The sequence below is a fragment of the Dipodomys ordii genome, unplaced genomic scaffold (genome assembly GCF_000151885.1).
Source record: "Dipodomys ordii isolate 6190 unplaced genomic scaffold, Dord_2.0 Scaffold42, whole genome shotgun sequence".
Taxonomy (NCBI): Eukaryota; Metazoa; Chordata; class Mammalia; order Rodentia; family Heteromyidae; genus Dipodomys; species Dipodomys ordii.
This window is the reverse complement of record NW_012267258.1, coordinates 5,043,683-5,064,047: the sequence shown is the minus strand read 5'-3', so window position 1 is coordinate 5,064,047 and position 20,365 is coordinate 5,043,683. Positions and strand designations below refer to the sequence as shown.

Here is a 20,365-nt window from a genome sequence, read left to right as displayed (position 1 = left end):
GCTCAAGTGGTAGAGCGCTAGCCTTGAGCTGAAGAGCTGAGGGACAGCGCCCAGGCCCAGAGTTCAGGCCCCATGACCGGACCCAAAAAAAAAGAGAAGGTAAAGTCAGGCACCAGGGGGTTATTAAGATCTGAGAATCACAGTTGAAAGCCAGCCCAGGGGGGAAAGTCTGAGTGGCTTTTATCACCAATTAACCAGCAAAAAAGCCACAAGTAGAAATGTGGTTCAAGTGGTAGAGCCCCAGCTTTGAGTGCAAAAAGTTTAAGCCCCAGTACTAGTATTAAAAAACAAAAGTAACAAAGATTGATGCCTAAATACTGGAAGCGCTAGTTATTAAAGAGGAACAGATGATACTGAGAAGAAAAACTAAGTTTCTGGAAAGATCCCAGAAACACTGGCGGAGATGGCATCTGACCCGGACCTTAGGGGACTGTCCGTCTTCAAAAGCAGAGATGAGACAGGAGTGGAGGTGGCGCAGCGGCCACAGGAAGCTCCGGCAGCCTCTGCGGACAGGCTGGGAGGGGAGGGTGATGCATGTAGAGCACGGTTTGGAGCAGGTGGCATGGCACTGATTTCTCATTCTAGTTCTCATGGTCTAAATATAGACACTGGAAATATCTTCTGAAGTTGTTTGTAGGTAAGAAGAGAAGGAAAAAACCTTATTGTACTAGTTTTAAGTTCTCTAGAAATGAAAATTTTCCAATTAGTCCCCCCCCTTCACCCTTGATGAATAACACACGGCAAAGGTGGGGGGGGTGTCTGTGTGTGTGTGTCTGTGTGCCTGTGTGTGTGTCTGTGTGTCTGTGTACCAGGGCTTGGGTTGCTGTCCATTAGCTTTTTTGCTCAAGGCTGATATTCTACCACTTGAGCCATAGCTCCACTTCTGGCTTTTTGCTGGTTAATGGAGATAAGAGTCTCACAGATTTTCCTGCCTGGGCTGACTTTGAACTGTGGCCGTCAGACCTCAGCCTCCTGAGTAGCTAGATTTATACGCATGAGCCACCTGAACTTTACAAATTTTAAATATAAACTTCCCGTCTCTCCTCCACCCAGATTTTAAGTTTCTGGAAATAGCCACTGCTTACAGTTTTCTTCTGTTCTCTTCCTAAAAGTTCTTGGTACTTCACCCTGCCACCACCCAGTATTGTTTGTTTTCATGTAATAATGCTATGTTACCCAGTAACACAACTTGGGAAATTCATCTGTGCCAGTACATATATAAAATCTGCTTTACGGTTTTACCTAGTAGTCTAATAGTCTATTTTGTAGAAATACCATGATCATTTGTATTCTACCATGATTATTAACCTATTCTCTAGTTGTAATAGGGACTTGGTATTATTTGACTTTGATATTATCTGGTGCTTTTTTGGGAGGGAGGGAGGGGTACTTGGTTGGGATTGAACCTGGGACCTTTCTAGGCAGATACTGTTATCACTTGGATCATGCCTGGAGCCCTTTTGCCTTTGTTCTCAATTTATGTCTGGGTAGCAATGCCCCTACTTGTCCTTCCCTATGTCACTGGAGATGAGAGACACATCACTGCACCCAGCCTTGGTTGAGATGGAGTCTTACAAACTTCTTTTTGCCCAGATTGGCCTCTAACCATGATCCCTCCTAGTTAGTTACAATTACAAACATAATAATTCTTTTTTTTTTTTTTGGTACAGGTATTGGGACTTGAATTCAAGGTTTCACACTACCCAGCATTTTGGGTGGTTCATTGGAGATGAATGTCACAGACATTTCTGCCCAGGCTGGCTTTGAACCATGATCTTCATGTCTCAGCCTCTTAAGTAGGTAGGATGACGGGCATGGGCCAGCACTACCCAGTTGGTAGGATTTATTTTTGCCTTACAGAAGGATAGGATGTTTATTACAAGGCCAGCCAAGAGGAAGTGACAGAAGGAGATCTCATCAAGTCTTTTCCTTTTCACTCTGAGGTAGTAGCACCTCTTTACCTTGGCTGTCCCCTCAGCACAACACGCCATTTTGGTTTTATGTTTTGTTTTGGTTTTGCTCCTCCTGGGGCTTGAAGTCAGAGTCTAGGTTCTGAGCTTCCCTGTGCTCAAGCCTAGCACTCTACCACTTGAGCCACAGCACCACTTCCAGCTTTTTCTGAGTAGTTCATTGAAGGTAAGATTCTCATGGACTTGTCTGCCCCAGCTGGCTTCAAACCATGGTCCTCAGATCTCAGCCTCCTGAATAGCTAGGATTATAGGTGTGAGCCACTGGAACCCGGTTCACACCCCGTTTTGTTTCCCACAGAACGATGTAGCTTCAAAAGAAATGCAAACTGACATTTCCCACTGGTACCCTTCCTGTTTCTCAGATGGACTCATAGGGTCTCAGGATTTAGGAAAATACAAAAATCTAACAGCATTCTTACTATAGGTCAGGACTTACTGGATAATTGAGTTTGATCTGTGTTTAATAGAGTTGACAGCCATTATGGCTAGGTCAAAAAAAAAAGAGCGGCAAACTTATCCAAGAATAAGAAATCACACTATGAGGTTTCCAGATGAGCCCAGTAAAGAGTTCCAAGCCAGTCTCAGGGGACATGGCGGAGCCTTCCCAGCTGTGTTGCTAAAGAAGCATAGACAAACTTGGGCTCTTTGTCCCTCTTGGCCCATGAACCTGGACCAAGGCCCTGCAATCAGATGAAATGTCTGGATCCTGCCCAAGTGCTTCTTGGCTTTGAGAAACAAAGCAGTTGGTTTTACAACAGAGTACTCGTTTGTTCTGAGGTGACGGAGTTCAGTATTTAGTGAGAAACTTCTTTTCTTTTTGGGTACCAGCCCTAGGGCTTGAACCCACGGTCTTAGGCTCTGTCCCTGAGCTTCTTTTGCTCAAAATTAGCACTCTACTATTTGAGTCACAGCTTCACTTCTGGCTTGGAGTTGAGGGAGGAGATTTATTGGAGATAAAAGTCCCACAGACTTTCCTGCCTGGCCTGGCTTTGAACCTGAATCCTCTGAACTCAGCTTTTTGAGTAGCAAGGATTACAGGTGTCAGCTACCTGCACCCAGCTTTAGTGAGAAGCTTTGAAATGTGAATCTTGATACAACTATCTTCATGAGCTTTGACCTGAAGATCCTCTGAGCTGGGCTTTCTATTAATGTACCATACGGTGCCCTAACATGTTTTAATCCAGGTGTAAATATTCCTGCAACTCTAAAAATTGAGTGTAGTCAAATCTTTGCTTCATTCAGAAACTAAAGAATCACACGTAAGAGATTCATTGTCTCTGAGCCAGAGTAAATACAAATCAATTCATTTCCAGGAAGGGTAGATAGGACACCAGAATTTATTCTCTCCCCACCAGATTGTTCAGTAAAGGGACTTTATTAAACATGTTAAGCTGCTAAGACACCAGGAGAGTAAGTATATGAGAAGACACAACTGTAACTCCGCTTTGGAAGTTTTAGTAGACAGACCTGAATCCTGAATTGACATTGGAGAAAGCCAAGACCAACCCAATTCATACCATAGAATCCCCAAAAGGAACTGGTCACTTTCCTGGAAGTCAGGGCCATGCTTGTAATGCATAAAGCAGGGTGTGTTTTGCTCTCATCCTGGTATAAGGCTACACAGACTGCAGAGTATGAAATACAGATCCCAGGTGAGCGCTGGTGGCTCATTCCTCAGGAGACTGAGATCTGAGGATCCTGGTTCAAAGCCAGCCTAAGCAGAAGAGTACATGAGACTCTTTAAATCCAAAGATCCACCAATAAAAACAAAAACAAACAAACAAACAAAAACAGAAGTACAAGTATAGCTCAAGTGGTAGAGTGAACAAGCTGAGGGATGGCACCCAGCCCCTGAGTTCAAGCCCCAATGCCAGTGGGCACGCGCACGTGCGCGTACACACACACACACACACACACATACACACACACAGAGATAGATCTCTGAGCTAGGCATGGTAATTCACACCTGTAACCACAGCATGCTAAAGGCTGAGCCAGGAGGAGGGCAAGTTTGAGGCTAGCTTGTGCTACATGAGGCCTTGTCTCAAACAAATGAAATCAGTCAACCATAGGTCTCTGAGTGAAAGATTAGGTCCAATTTGCTGGGAGGGGGAGGAGTAGTACTGGATGAAAACCAGGGTCTGGAGGCACACATTCATGCGAGGATATCCCCTGGTGGACGCCAGAGACACCTCTCCCATCCTCAGGAAGGGAGCAAGCAGGCCAAGATCTTGTGAGCAGGAACCAGATCTTCTCTGGGTGACCAAAAAGGCCAAATAAGGAGCAGACTAGAACCACTGGTAACGTGAGGGCTATGGAGTGGATGCCGACTGAAGCTGTTACCCATAAGTACGTGGGTGTATACCAGTCTCATATTAGCCTGATCCTCCCCTACGCTCAACTATAACAGACAAAAGGGGTCAAAGGGTCTCAAATCGAAATCATAGCCCAAGACAAAGGAACGGCAATCAATTTGTGTCATAGAGATCAATCAGCAAAATCTAGATTACAGAAAAATCTCTGGACAAATGGCCCCCGGTTTCTTCATGGGGAAAAGAAAAAAAAAAAAAAGAAATAGGGAACCTAAGAAGAGTGACACTGAGTGAGGATTTTCCTGCTGTACATTTTATGATTCATCTTAATCATATTTTGACAAAATATTTGCAGAAAGTCCTATCCAACCATTTCAGATGCAACTATTTAAAAATATACACAAGCCTAGGGCTGGTAGCTCACACCTGTAATCCTAGCTACTCAGGAGACTGGGATCTGAGGATCACAGCCTAGGCATGAAAGTCTGTGAGACTCTTTATTTCCTACTAACCATCAAAAAGCAGGAAGTACGGCTAGGAATGTGGCTTAGTGGTAGAGTGCTTGCCTAGCATGCATGAAGCCCTAAGTTCGATTCCTCGGCACCACATAAACAGAAAAGTCTGGAAAGTGGTGCTGTGGCTCAGGTGGTAGAGTGCTAGCCTTGAGCAAAAGAAGCTCAGGGACAGTGCTCTGAGTTGAAGTTCAGGCCCTGAGTTCAAGCCCTAGGACTGGCACAAAAAAAAAAAAATCCAGATTCGCCAGGTGCCGGTGCCTCATACCTATAATCCTAGCTACTCAGGGGGTTTAGATCTGAGTATCTCAGTTCAAAGCCAGCCCAGGCAGGAAAGTCCTGGAGACTCTTATCTCCAATAAACCACTAGAAAACCGGATGTGGTGTTGTGGCTCAAGTGATAGAGTGCTCACCTTGAACTGAAGAGCTCAGGGACAGTGCCCAGGCCCAGAGTTCAAAGCCCGAACTTGAGCTTGTGGCTCAAGTGGAAGAATGGCAGCCCTGAGTGGAAAAAAACAAGAGAAAGGGCAAAGCCCTGAGTTCAAGCCCAAGTACTGGCACACACACACAGGCACACATACACATATACACACTGTATATATAGAGAGAGACAGACAGACAGACAGAGACAGAGAGACAGAGACAGAGATACAAAGAGACAGAGAGAGACAGGGAGACAGATAGATAAATGAATAGATAACTAGATAGAGATAGAGATTGTCTCATTTTCTTTTCACTGCATTTCAAAGGAAAGGCATGTGCTAATTTTTCTCTCCAAAATGCTTAAGATTCCTCTGCTTCTTGAATATTTATTACCAACAAACCTATAATTACCTTTGGATATAGTACACATTCCCCAAATTCCAAAGTAGTGACTGAATCAAATGCTTCTTAATAGTTTGAGTAATTAGCTGAGATTTAAAGTGTTAGCTAGAATCATGAAAACAAAATAGCTGTCTTCAAATATTTTAAACCTTTCTACAAATGCTTACTTTTAATGTTTTTAACTAATAACATTTTCTCCTTTCTTTTTCTTGTAAGCAATAGTGTGTGTGTGTGTGTGTGTGTGTGTGTTGTGTCAGTCCTGGCACCTGAACTCAGGATCTGGGTGCCATCCTTGAGCTTTTGTGCTCAAGGCTAGTGCTCTATCATTTGAGCCATAGCTGTACTTTCAGCTTTTTAGGTACTTAATTAGAGAGGAGTGTCACAGACATTAATGTCCTTGCTGGCTTTGAACAACAATCCTCATATCTTGGCCTACTGAGTAGTTAGGGTGACAGGTGTGAACTACCAGGTATGAGCTTGGCCAGTAGTTGTTTTTTTTTGGTCCGGTCCTGGGGCCTGAACTCTGGACCTGGGCGCTGTCCCTCAGCTCTTCAGCTCAAGGCTAGCGCTCTACCACTTGAGCCACAGCGCCACTTCCGGCTTTTTTCTTTTTGCTTATGTGGTGCTGAGGAATCGAACCCAGGGCATGCAAGGCAAGTGCTCTACCACTGAGCCACCTTCCCAGCCCCGAGTAGTTGTTATTTTTGAAAGTCAATCAAACAATAAACATAAACATAGACTCTGGTTACTTAGCAGGTAGATAAGCAAGTAGATAGATGATAGATAAAAACTTGATAGAGAAAAAGAACATTTACAATTTCTTCCATATAACAACAAACATGCAGAAAATAGCTTTAAAATAGATGTCAGTTAGAATCCCATCCAGTATAAACCTATAATATGTAGCACTAAAATCCCCCCACCCTCATAGAACAGAACAACTCGTGTAAGGGTCTGATCCTGGGAATACTCACAGAAAAAGAAGGATTCCAGTGTTGGCAAGGGCAAAGGCTAGTCCCAGAATCCCACTGCCCATAATGGCGTTGCTTAGGTTAAAAACAGACATTCCTAAGGAGGTTGTTCCTGGAATCTGAACAAAGAAAGAGACATTCACACTGGATAAAACTGTTGCCAGAGAGTTCACCATGCCAAAACCTTTTAAAACACAACTAAGAGCCAACATGGAAACAAAATTCAAGCAATTCTCTCTCACTGGTCCAGTGATGTGTGTGTGTGTGTGTGTGTGTGTGTGTGTGTGTGTGTGTGTGTGTGTGTGTGTGTGTGTACCAACCCTGGGGCTTCAACTTAGGGCTGGGTGCTGTCCCTTAGCCTTTTCACTCAGGACCAGCATTTTACCATTTGAGCCACAGCTCCACTTCCAGATTTTTTTTTTTTTGGTGATTAATTGAATACAAGAGTCTCACAGACTTTCTTGCCTGGGCTGGCTTCAAACAGTGATCCTCAGATCTCAGCTTCCTGAGTAGCTAGGATTACAGGTGTTAGCCAGTAGCACCCATCTTTTAGTGATTCTTTTTTTTTTTTTTTTATGAGTCTCAGGAAGAAAAAAATATGTAGCATATAAGATATATCCTGGCGGATATAGATAGCTCTGCTTTTGATACTAGGCCATGTGAATTAAAAACACGTCCCAACCTATGTAAATAAAAAATAAGTACACATTTTTATAATGACACTTACATATTCATCACATTTCTTTTTTTCCAAATGGCTGTTTGTAAGACTTCTTCTACTTTCCCGATCAGAAATAAACTTGCTGCAAAGACATGCATAATACATTTAACCTCATGATAATGATTCAAAGCTTAACATCAAGACTAAAGTATTTATTACTTACCAAAACGTTGCATGTGAAATGTTACTGATTGGTTGCCTAAAAACTCATTAGGCTCCATTCAACACTTCCTCCATCTGTGTGTGTGTGTCCATGTATGTTTGCATGCACGTGTGTGTGTTTGTATGTACATACACATGTGGGTCAGAATAAGCAGTCCATATTTTTGTTTTATTAAATAAACTCTAAGTACTATAGAGAGGAGGAGCTTTTGCCTCAATCTTTTAGTGTGCATCTGTGTGTATATGTTTGTGCATGTGTGTGTGTGTATATAGATATAGATATATACCAGTCCTAGGACTTGAACTTAAGGCCTTGGTGTGTTCCTGAGTTTCTTTACTCAAGACTACTGCTCTACCACTTGAGTCACAGCTCTGCTTCCTGCCTCAGTCTTTTATTACGTGTGTGTGCCCATGTACTGGGCTTGAACACAGGGCCTGGGCACTATCTTTTAGCTTTTGGCTTTTAGCTCAAGTCTCATACCCATCACTTGAACCACAGCTCCACTTCTGGCTTTTTTGCTTGTTAATTGGAGATAAGAGTTTCAAAGACTTTCCTGCCAGGCTGGCTTCAAACCACTACCCTGAGATCTCTGCCTACTGAGCAGCTAGGAATTACAGGCATGAGCCTTTGGCACCTAGCACACTTCCTTATCTTTTAACACACACAATGCCTCTGAGCTCATCTTGGACCCACAGTGGTTGTGGGTGAGTGGGTGAGTGTCCTTTATCTCTCAACTCCTTCTTGAATGTACTTTCCCAACTTTAGCAATGCATAAGCTGAGCAGACTTCTTTTCTATTTTAGAATTAGGGAAAACTGGAATAGAGCAAGGGAAGGGATGACATTGTTCAAAAAGAAACGTATTCTTTACCTGACTTATATAACTGTAACCCCTCTGTATATTACCTTTGTAAAATAGGTTTGTTTTTTTTTAAAGAATTAGGGAGTAACTTAGGCTTCAGGGAAAATTTAGCTAAGGAAGAATGAATTAATTGGGTTGGAGGTGTAGCTCAAGTAGAAGAGCATTTATGATGCCCTGGGTTCAAATCCCAGTACCAGAGAAACACAGGCTGAAGTATTTCAAGAAAGCTTTATTGCTTCCACTTTTTTTTCTCTTTAGTCTTTAAATCTTGGTGTTGTATTGCTGTAAACTTTCATTTAAAAAAAAAAGATAAAACCCACCCTCTTTTGGAGGTGGAAAATTCCATTTAAAATAACTGGGTCAAGCTGCTTGATCACAAGTTTCTGTTGTCTCAGTGCTAAGAAGCACTGACCTCTGGCAATGAACTGACTTACATTTTCTCTCCTTTTTTTTTAATTGACTTAAAATGTGATATGGGAGAATGTGTTGGTGACAAGTAGTCTTGGCATGATGAAAGTATTATTTTAAAAGTTTTCAGTGGGTCAGGCTGTACCCTCGGAATAGAGTATGATCAGCCAGCAAGCAGCCAACTGCCCTGAAAACATCACAAAGTCAAACTAACCCTGCAATGGGTGGCTTTGTAACCTCAAATAAACATCTAGCTCATGCTTATACTCCTAGCAATTCAGAAGACTGTAATTTGAAGCTGGAAGTTTGAAGTCATCCCAGGCCAAAAAAAAAAGGTCTATGATACTCTTATCTCCAATTAACTAGCAAAAAGCAAGAAGTGGAGTTGTGGCAAGTGGTAGAGCACCAACCTGAAGGGGAAAAAGCCAAATAAGAGTATGAAACTCGGGCTGGGAAGGTGGCTCAGTGGTAGAGCGCTTGCCTTGCATACCTGAGGCCCTGGGTCCGATTCCTCAGCACCACATAAGAAAAAAGAAAAAAGCCGGAAGTGGCGTTGTGGCTCAAGTAGTAGAGCGCTAGCCTTGAGCTGAAGAGCTGAGGGACAGCTCCCAGGCCCAGAGTTCAGGCCCCATGACCAGACCCCCCCCCCAAAAAAAAGAGTATGAAACTCTAAGTTCAAGCCTCAGTATCTGCACAGAAACACACATACAAATGACGCAAGTATGAAATCCTGGCTCATAACAACAATAATCAGGCATAGACAGGAATGAGAACACCAGATAAATGAAAGAGTTTTATGGATACATTTACGATAATGTAGAATTAGTTGTACCAAGCCAGTTATTGGTGGCTTGTTTCTATAATCCTAGCTACTCAGGAGGCTGAGATCTGAGGATTGTGGTTCAAAGCCAGCATAGGCAGAAAAGTCTATGTGACTCTTACCTCTAATTAATCACCAAAAAGCTGGAAGTGGAGCTGTGGCTCCAGTGGTAGATTGCTAACCTTGAACAAAATAAGTCTCAGGGACAGCAGCCAGGCCCTGAAGTTCAAACCCCAGGACCAGCACACACACACAAAAAATTTTTTTTCACTGAATTTAAGATATCAATAAATGGCAATCATCTAAAACCCAGCACAGTACTATTGCTCCTTGGGGTGAGGAGGAGAGCTGCAGTTTTATTGACATAGAATCTTCCCATAATGAAGATGCTTATTCCTGCCAGATGCTTTACCAAGTGCTTTTCACGGGCTTTCTCATCTATTTTCATAATAATCCCATGTGGCTGGTACTACTTTAGCACCACTGCAGGCAAATTAAGTAACTTTTTTTTTTTTGGTGCCAGTATTGGGGCTCAAACTTGGGGCCTGAGTGCTATCCCTTAGCTTTTCCACTCAAGGTTGGCACTCTACCACTTGAGCCACACCTCCACTTCTAGCTTTTTGCTGGTTAATTGGAGATAAGAACCTCACAGACTTTCCTACCTGAGCTAGCTTCCAACCGTGATCCTCGGACCTCAGCCTCCCAAAGTAGCTAGGATGACAGGCATGAACCACCTGTGCTTGGCATCATGATAATCTAATAAAGACTCAAAAGATGGAAGGACAGTACATTAGACGTACCATCACATCTAGTGATGTGATGAGCCCTTTTCCTACCCGCTCTCCACCTCCCTCTTTCAATGTTTTTCTTCCTCATTCATGTACTATTTCTCCACTAGAGTCATTTGGGTCCAATTAGATGGAAAGTTTACACATAATGCTCATGCTGATGACATACATATTCGTCATTTTCACATGTTCATATGCACATTCAACTGAACCACATCTTTTTTTTTTTTTTTGGTCAGTTGTACGCCTTGAACTCAGGGCCTGAGCACTGTCCCTGAGCTCTTTTGCTCAAGGCTAGCACTTACCACTTTAAGCCACAGTTCCACTTCTGTTTTTCTGGTGATTAATGAGAGATAAGCGTCTCACCAACTTCCTTGCCTGGACTTTCCTGCCTGGGCTGGCTTTCAACTGTGATCCTCAGATCTTAGCCTCCTGAGTAGCTAGGATTACAGGTGTGAGCCATCAGCAACCCAATCCAAACCATATTTTGATTTAAAAAAAAAATAAATGTACCCAGCACCAGTGGCTCACACCTGTAATCTTAACTACTCAAGAAGCTGAGATCTGAGGATTGCATTTTGAAGCTAGCCTGGACAGAAAAATCCATGAGACTGTTATATCTAATTAATCACAAAAAAGGTAGAAGTAGAGCTGTGGCTCAAGTGATAGAGCAGTATCCTTCAGCAAATGAAGCTCAGAAACAGCACCCAGGCCCTGAGTTCAAGTCCCAGAACCAGCACAAAAAAAGGAAGGAAGGAAGGAAGGAAGGAAGAAAGAAAGAAAGAAAGAAAGAAAGAAAGAGTGTCCTGGTTGTAGTATAAAATCAGATATAGAAATGCAGTAAAATTCCAACAGACTGTCTAATTCATAAGCATTGAGCTTTTGAAAAGTTTAGGCTGGTGGGGGAGGGGAAGTAACATATTTATACATTTTTTTATTAGACTCAATTGAAAGATTTGAAAAGATGAATAAATTACTTTCCCAATTTGGTTCATTTGCTATGGCAGACTATGCCTGACAGATGTCCCATAAGAAATTCAAATTTCATCTTCAAATGGAGCATAACATTAGTAATGAATAATTCCAGAGAAGAACTGAAAATCAAAATAATCCAGAGAAGAACTGAAAATCAAAATAATGTTTTTAAGTGTCATTTCTTAGATTGGCTAGACATGTTGATGGACAAATACTCACCTATTTATCTGACCATTTTCTACTTCGGTGAAATCATTGGAATCATTGCTAACGTTATCATCTTCTGGCACAGTCATGTTTTGTAACTCAGTTAATTCGAGTCCACTTTTGAAATGCATCATGGTGACAGGGTTTTTGTAGCCAGAAAATGAGTCCAAATTGTTCGCGTTCTGAGTGGATTTAGAAGCAAATAGCAGCAAATAGATGTGGTTGATTCTGCTAAAAGAGAACAGAGTGAAAAATTATTCAACATAAGAAAAACACTATTAATTTTAAATGAATAACACAAATTGGGTGTTGGTGGCTCTTTCCTGTAATCCTAACTACTCAGGAGACTGAGATCTGAGGATCGACATTCAAAGCCAGCCCAGGTAAGAAAGTCTGGATAACTATTATCTTCAATTAATCAGCAAAAGGCCATAGAGGGGAACTGTGACTCAATAGAGCCTTAGCTTTGAGTGAAAACACTCAGAGACAGTGCCAAGTTTCTGAGTTTAAGCCCAGGCACTGAGTCCAAGCCCCATTGCTGGCACAAAAAAAGGAAGAAAAAAATGATTCAGTTATTTTACCATATCAGATCCTTGGACACATACAGCTGAACACAGATAACAAGGACACAAAACACTTCAGATGCATCAATCCCAGTTGAATAAAAACCACAAATCCTTCCTCAATAAATGGCATCACTGGAAGGATCAACTTCCAACCTGGTGGACTAGCAGGCAAAGAACAAATTTTATTTTGAAATTTAGCAAGCTGTTTAGCCATCCACTGCAAGAGATTAAGTCAATCTCTTTGATGAAATCACTGCGCGTCAGGGAATTAGGGAATTTAAAACTCATACCCAGGGATTGGGGCCGATCCACCTGCTACTCTTATTTCCTCATCAGAAATGAAAGATTACCAGAGTTCACATGTTCTCTGACATGGATAATTGTGGTTTTAAGTTTCATAGGGATCACCAACAGAATATAAGAAACAGTTCAGGGGCATGATGTCACTAAGCAAAAAGAAGATCGCACAGAACCAGATGCAACTTCAAAAGCAAGGACAAGCCAAGTGTGAAAGCTGGGCATGGTGGTACACTCTTGTAATCCCAGCAGTGAACCAAGGAGATTTCATGTTAGATGCCAGCCTGTGCTACCTACCAAGTTGGAGGTTAGTCTAGATAGCATAGTAAGATGTGCTTCAAAAATCAAAACACCTGTAATCCTACCTTCTCAGGAGGCTGAGATCTGAGGATTGTCATCAAAGCCAGCCCAGACAGGAAAGTCTGTGAGACTCTTATCTCCAATTAACCACCTAAAAACTGGAAATGGAGTTGTGGCTCAAAGTGGTAGAGCACTAGCTTTGAGCAAAAAAGTTCAGGGACAGTGCCCAGGCCATGAGTTCAAGCCCCTTGACAAAAAAAAAAAGGAAAGAATATTTATATGGCCACCCCACTGGGACACTTAAGTTTGGCAATGGGACTGTGATAAAACAACTCAGAAGTGCAATGAGAATTGTAACAAGTAATGTATGTATGTACTTAGGTTTGAACTCAGGGCCTGGGTGCTGCCCCTTGAGTCACAGCTCTGCTCCCTTTTTTTGAGGAGAAAGGAGGTTCATTGGAGATAGGAGTCTTATGAACTTTCTCTACCCTGGGCTGGCTTCAAACTTGGAGCCTCAGATCTCTAGAGTAGTATTACAAGCAATGAGCCACCAGTCCTTGGCTAAGAATTCTTTTGTATGGTTCGATTGGAAAATCTTCTTTGGTAACATTTTGATATTTTGTCTGATTGCCCAAATAAATTGGAGCAGAGGCATGAGTCAAGTGGTAGAGCTCTTGCATAGCACATAGGAGGCCCTGAGGTCAAATCTAGAACCACCAAAAACAACATAAAATATAAACAAACAAGAGAGATGATTGTAACCTTGGTAAGTGTCAGAACTTCAATGTGCCTCTTATTTATTGTTATTTTAAGGACTCTTAGAATGTACTGTAGAAAGATTCTTTTTTTTTTTTGGTCGGTCGTGGGGCCTGGGCACTGTCCCTCAGCTCTTCAGCTCAAGGCGAGCGCTCTACCACTTGAGCTACAGCGCCACTTCCGGTTTTCTGGTAGTTTATTGGAGATAGGAGTCTCACGGTCTCTCTTGCCCGGGCTGGCTTTGAACGGCGATCCTCAGATCTCAACCTCCTGAGTAGCTATGATTACAGGCGTGAGCCACCAGCGCCCGGCTGTAGAAAGATTCTTTTTTCAGGTATTCTCTTCTATCCACATTCAGGCCATACATTTTTTCCTTTTTCCTTCACGATTTCCTATCTAATGAAACCTCCTTGGTTTCAGGATTCTTTAAAACTTCTACAACACCAGTCATGGTGTTGTAGAACTCAAGCCAGTCATGGGGCTTGAATTTGGCCTGGGCATGGTCCCTGAGCATTTTTCGCTCAAAACTAGTCTCTATCACTTGACCCACAGCTCCACTTGCAGCTTTTTTGGTAGCTAATTGGAGAAAAGATTCTCACAGACTTTCCTGCCTGAGCTGGCTTTGAACTGAGATTCTCAGATTTCAGCCTTAGGAGCTAGGATAACAGGCATGCGCTGCTGATGCCCAGCTTGCAACGTATTTCTTTTCAGTACTAAGGGTCAAACTCAGGGCCTTATACATGCTGCTAGCCAAGTGTTCTACCACTGAGAGATAGTCTAGTCAAATTGTGAGTGTGTGTGTGTGTGTGAGAGAGAGTGAGAGAGACAGAGACAGAGACAGACAGAGACAGAGAGAGATAGAAAAAGAGAGAGAGAGAAAGAGAGAAAGTCCTGGGGCTTGAACTCAAGTCCTGGGCACTATCACTTTTTTGTGCTCAGGGCTAGTATTCTACCACTTGAGCCACAGCTCCACTTCCAGTTTTTTGGTGGTTATTTGGAGATAGAAATCTCACAGACTTTTCCTGCCTGACCAGGCTGGCTTCAAATCACGATCCTCAGATCTTAGTCTTCTGAGTAGCTAGAATTATAGGTGTGAGCCACCAGAACCTAGTGTGTGTATGTGTGTGTGTGCAAATACTGAGGCTTAAACTCAGGTCCTATCTCTGAGCTTTTGTTTTTTATTTATTTATTTTTTTGTATGTCGTGGGGCTTGAACTCTGGGCCTAAGCGCTATCCCTCAGTTCTTCAGCTTAAGGCTAGCAATCTACCACTTGAGCCACAGCACCATTTGCGGCTTTCTGGTGGTTTATTGGAGATAAGAGTCTCAGGGACTTTCCTGCCTGGACTGGCTTTGAACCTTGATCCTCAGATCTCAGCCTCCTGAGTAGATAGGATTATGGGAATAGGCCACCAGCACCTAGATGAGCTTTTATTTTTATTTTTATCAAGGCTATGGCTATACCACTTCAAATATAGCTCCAGATAATTGGACAAAAGAGTCTCACAGAGGGCTGGGAATGTGGCTTAGCAGTAGAGTGCTTGCTAGCATGCATGAAAAAAGCAAAGGTGGTGCTGTGGCTCAACCCCTTTATTTTTTAAATTAATATTGGGGAATTTAGATTCTTTTAAACCTACTTTTATCATAGTATATCATATTGGAGGTATTTTGAAGAAGAGAAGTGCATTTTTTAAAAAAATATAGTTGTTCCTTATTAATAAATTAATAAATAAGGTAGTTAGGTGCCAATGCCTCATGTCTGTAATCCCAGCTACTCAGGACAGTGATGTCTGAAGAGTGAGTTTCCAAGCTAGCTCAAGAAGACAAATGCAAGAGACTCTTCTCTCCAATTAGCCAGCAAAAAGCTGGAAGTAGAGTGTGACTCAACTGGTAGAGCAGCATCCTGCCATGAGCAAAAAGCTGAGTGAGCATGCAAGACCTTGAGTCCAAGCCCCAGTGCTGGCACCAAAGAAGATAAGGATAGTGAAAAGGACAGGAAGGGAAGGGAAGGGAAGAAGGAAGCAAAAGTAGGGAAGGAAGGAAAGAAAACGAGAATAAGGTGTTATAGAAAGTACAATTTCACAAATGGAGTAAAATGAACTTTAAAAAAAAGTCAAAGTCACCTGTTATTTCCACAAGCAAAGACGGTCACTGGGCACAAGGTCCTCTATTGGCCTCACAGAGTTCTTCAATGTACATAGATATGGTGCCTGGCACTTGGTAGACACTCAGTAAATATCTGTAAAACAAAAGAATGAGTCTGAATTTTAAAAGGCTGTGTACAGTTAAAAACACAAAAATGATCCCAGACATTGGGTTATTCTTTTCACCCATTTTTTCCTTCATTAAAACATCATTCTCTATCCTAAGTTCTGACAGTAACAATGGTGTTACACCATTACCAATAATGCTTGATTAACTGCTTGAGGGGGCCACAATCATTCTTGCTGTAACTAATCCAGATCATGCTTTCTGGAACTTCATGACTGCCTGGTGGGAAGAAGGACAGGTAGAGCTGAGATCTGAGATGAGACTTCTTAGAGCAAGGACCCCGTGACCAACCCATAGATGCAAGAAGTGCCGATGAATTTAAGAAAGAAAGGAGTACAGTTTCACTGGCAGATAAATAGTGATCAGACTATGCAATTAATTAAAAGGCAGACTGGGATCAATTGTGAAGATTTGATGTCAACTTCAGCACAGTTATTATCTATCTCTCAACACTTATAATAGGTTACAAATTACAGTTTATTCGGCATAGAACATGTCTGTTCCTTGCTATAGTCTTTTTTTTGGGGGGGAGGGGTCTGGTACTGTACTGTGGCTTAAACTTAGGACCTGGGAATTGTCCCTTGGCTTTTTCTGCTCAAGATTAACATTCTACAACATGAGCCACAGCTCCACTTCTGGCTTTTTAGTGGCTAATTGGGAGATATAGACTTTCCTGTCTGGGCTGGCCTTGAACCACAATCCTCAGGATCTCAGCTTCCTGAGTAGCTAAGATTATAGATGTGAGCCACCAGCTTTAGGCTAACTCCTCTTTTTCTTTCAGTTGCTACCTAATCAAAGCAAGTGTCTTACTTTTCTTAGTTTTCACTTTCTTGGAATCTGAGCCTCCCCCAGCTTGTCCTCAGTGCCTCTTCCTTGGCAGTCTCCGGACCTCCTAACCGCTCCCTTCCTCCTCCACCCTCATCTCGGGAGAACTCTTTTGGCTCCATATATTCCAGATCTTTTCCTTTTAGGGTTTCAAGCCTGTGGGGTTGGGTTTCATCTTACAGGTATCTCTCAGATCTTTCCCACCCTTTTTCATTTCCTAAATCTAGACTAAGATCTCCCTTCTAAATACTACTTGATAATGACAAAGCCACTTACTAGGTCACACGTTGGGGGTGGGGGGGTCTTTTTGGGTAAGGGGGACTGTTTTTTTCTTCTATGAAAAGAGAGAACAAGATGGGGAGATGGTCTCTCAGATTCCTTCCTGCTCAGAAAATTTTCCATAAGTTCTTTCCCAGCTCTGGCTGCCAGCCAACCTCTCCACCATTGCCTTGGTCGCTGCTTCCCTGAACCTGAACACATCACCTGATCTCATACGTCAGCTTTTCTATTTCTGTTAAAGACAATGTACATCCAAGGCTCAATCCTGCCATCCAAGCTACTCAGAAGGCTGAAATCTAAGGATTATGATTCAAAGCCAGACAGGGCAGAAAAGTCCATAAGATTTTTTTATTAAATATATATTTTTTGTAAAGATACTATACAGAGCGGTTCCAGAGGAAGGTAATGAGTACATTTCCTATCAAGCATTGTTACCCCCTCCTTTGTTTTTCTTCTACCATCCCTTCCCTCCCCACCTCCCCAACTCCTTCTTCCCTCCACCCACCTCCCAAAGTTGTAAAGTTCATTTTTAACATAGTGTCTTGTACATCTCATTGCTACAATGGATGAACCTGTATCCTTATTTCAGCATTTTGTTATTTCCCTTCCCCTCCCCAAATTAGGAAAAATGTAGATGCAGGGCACCGGAATCAAATCCAGTAAAAAACAGGGGTTGTACCATGGGAGAAGAACATACAAAAGAAACAAAAAAAATCACATAGCACATTATAAATACATTAAAAACAACATCAAGAAAGACAAAACCTCTTGTGTCCCTATCTTGGGGTTCATTTCACTTAACATCATCTTATATAATCACATATACACAGCTTTTGACCTTTTCTGCTTGTCCTCGACTAACCACCAAAAGAGCTGGAAGTGAATCCATGGCTCACGTGGTAAAGCCAAAAAAGCTAAGGGACAGTACTCAGCCCCTGTAGTCAAGCCCCAGTACCTGCACAATAAAGAAACAAACAAACATCTATGATCTGCCTGAAGAAAACATATTCCATGATCTAAGCACAAAATAAAAGGGAGAATGTGAAGCCAGAACAACCACCATTCATCATTTTCATTAAGTTTGTTACTTGATTTGTTTTCCACTTACTCTGTGCACACTGAGTTTCAGGTGAAAACACATTTAAAATCGTAAAGTCTTGTATAAATGGAAAAAGTATTTTTTTTATTGGTACCCTGGCCACTAAGCCTGGAATGTTGAAGAATTCTTGGCATGATGTCCACAAGCGCAGAGACACTTGTACTGAAGCTGGGGGTCTGAGCTAGGAACATTTTTGGCTGTTAGAAGTACAGCGTTGCTATAACCATGAAGTGAACACAAGCTAGGAATGCTGCTAAACACCCCCAACAAAGAACTATCTGGCCAGAAGGGCAGGAGGAAGAAAAGCCCAGTTACAGGAAGTTCTCTTCCATCTCTGCATGGGGCCTCGTGGGATGATGGGCTAACTTCCTAGATGGCCCATGGTGCCTCATTTGTCTATGAGCTCCCAGACCCTGCTCTTACTGTTCCCTGATTCTACTTCTGTTCAGATTCTTATAAGATCTTTTAAGGGTCTATTGTCAATATGCCCAACCTAGGAGATTGGGGAAGTAATATTTATATGTAGATGTTTTGAAATGACTCTGATTTAAGACAGAAACTCCAGAATCTAAGTCAACCTCTAACTCTAGATGTAGGAAGATAAACCACAGATGACATTAAAAAAAAACAAACAAAAAGGGGCTAAGAAGGTGGCTCAGAGGCAGAGTGCTTGCCTCACATGCATGAGGCCCTGGGTTCAATTCCTCAGCACCAAATAAACAGAAAAGGCCAGAGGTGGCACTGTGGCTCAAGTGGTAGAGCGCTAGCCTTGAGCTGAAGAGCTCATCCAGGCCTAGAGTTCAAGCCCCATGACTGACAAAAAACAAACAAACAAAAACTTGTGAGTTTATTAGTGTGAGGATTAATATTTTTTTTTCTTACCAACTGAAAATAGACTTAAATCATTGTTAAGGACTTAGGGAGTTGAAAAGAACTTTTGACTATTTTCACCTCTAAGAAAATTCTTTTTCTTTGAATGCATATGTTTTCATTCTAATGGTAGCTTTGACCTTTAATGATTGCTCTTGAATAAAAAGCAACAGATGGGGCTGGAGATTTAGCTTAGTGATATAGTGCTTGTTTACCATGCTCAATGCCCTGGGCTCAATCCCCAGTGCCATGATAAATAAATTAATTAGTTAATTAATTAATTAAAGCAACAGATGGGAATTTTGTTGGTTATCTTGTGTGTGTGTGTGTGTGTGTGTGTATGTGTGTGTGTGTGTGTGTGTGCGCCAGTATTAGATCCTAAACTCAGGGTCTAGGTGCTTGTCTATTAGTTTTTTCCCCTCAAAGCTGGCATTCTACCACTCGAGTCTCAGCTCACTTCCAGCTTTCTATTGGTTAATTGGAGATAAGACTCTCACAGACTTTCCTGGCCCAGCTGGCTTCTAACCTTGAACCTCAGATCTCAGCCTCCTGAGTAGGCTAGGGTTACAGGTGTGAGCCACCAGGACGTGAATGTTGATTAGTTTTTAAGCCCTTGATAGACTATGACAGTTAGCTCCTAAACAAAATATTCTAGGAAAACAAAAATACTGAGAAATTGAAAGTATCACAAGGTGGTGCATATAAAGAGAAGTCATGGAAAAAGAAACCTTTAAAATATACCTTTACTTGAAAAGTCAAAAGGCAATGAAAGACCTTATAATTCAAACTTGAATAACAGGTATAGGTATAGGCTTGAACACTTCCTTTCTTCTGAGTCCCAAGAAGCCTGGGTTAACTGAGGCTGCCTCACAGATCTCTCAGTTCTAAAGTCCTCTGATATTAGACTTTGTTAAAGGTTCCCTTCAACAATCAGGAAATGGCGTATAGATGCATCTCTTTGAGTAGTTGACTTAGAAGACTAGTAGTCTTCTGTTCAAACTAGACATAGGAATTACCTGAGGTGCTTTAAAAAAAAAAGGAAAAAACTGTAAGAGGAAGGCACCCACATAAGTTTCTGACTTAATGAATCTGGGATAGGATCCAGGGATGGGTATTTTAAATGCTCTCCAGGGAATCCAAAAGTACAACCAACCTTAAGATCTACAGATTTCGATTAAAGGTTAAGACTGAGGGTGGCAGTGCCCAGATAGGCAAGGTCAACGAGCAAAAATGAAAGGGCATAAGAAAATAGAGAAATCAATCGGGAGGATGGGAAGGGATGGGAAGGGGAAACAAAGGAGGAGGCTACAATGCTTGATAAGAAATGTACTCATTATCTTGCCCATATAATTGTAACCCCTCTGTACAGTATTTTCACACTAAAAAATAAATAAAAATTTAAAAAAAAGAAAATGGAGAAATCATATCCCATCTAGTCCTCTCCAGTGAGCAATATTAATAAGCCAGATCTTGTCATTGGTCTTTTGTTGTTTTCTTAAAAATCAAGAAATGCTGGGCTGGGAAGGTGGCTCAGTGGTAGAGAGCTTGCCTTGCATGCCTGAGGCCCTGGGT

The 20,365-nt window shown here is 42.0% G+C and overlaps 1 protein-coding gene across 6 annotated transcripts in view; it reads right to left on the bottom strand.

Annotated features, from left to right (window-relative positions):
• Positions 1-20,365, bottom strand: part of Slc38a1 (solute carrier family 38, member 1) — a 64,880-nt gene that overhangs the window by 29,203 nt on the left and 15,312 nt on the right. For 5 of the 6 annotated variants that reach the window (XM_013018851.1, XM_013018853.1, XM_013018854.1 and 2 more), the window contains 4 exons: positions 15,573-15,688; positions 11,545-11,763; positions 7,318-7,393; positions 6,594-6,709 (listed from right to left, as the gene is read on the bottom strand). In XM_013018851.1, the coding sequence (XP_012874305.1) occupies positions 6,594-6,709; positions 7,318-7,393; positions 11,545-11,666 (314 nt within the window). In that variant the 5' untranslated portion in view covers positions 11,667-11,763; positions 15,573-15,688. The remainder of the gene's footprint in view (positions 1-6,593; positions 6,710-7,317; positions 7,394-11,544; positions 11,764-15,572; positions 15,689-20,365) is intronic. The other variant, XM_013018856.1, reaches the window with a different exon arrangement.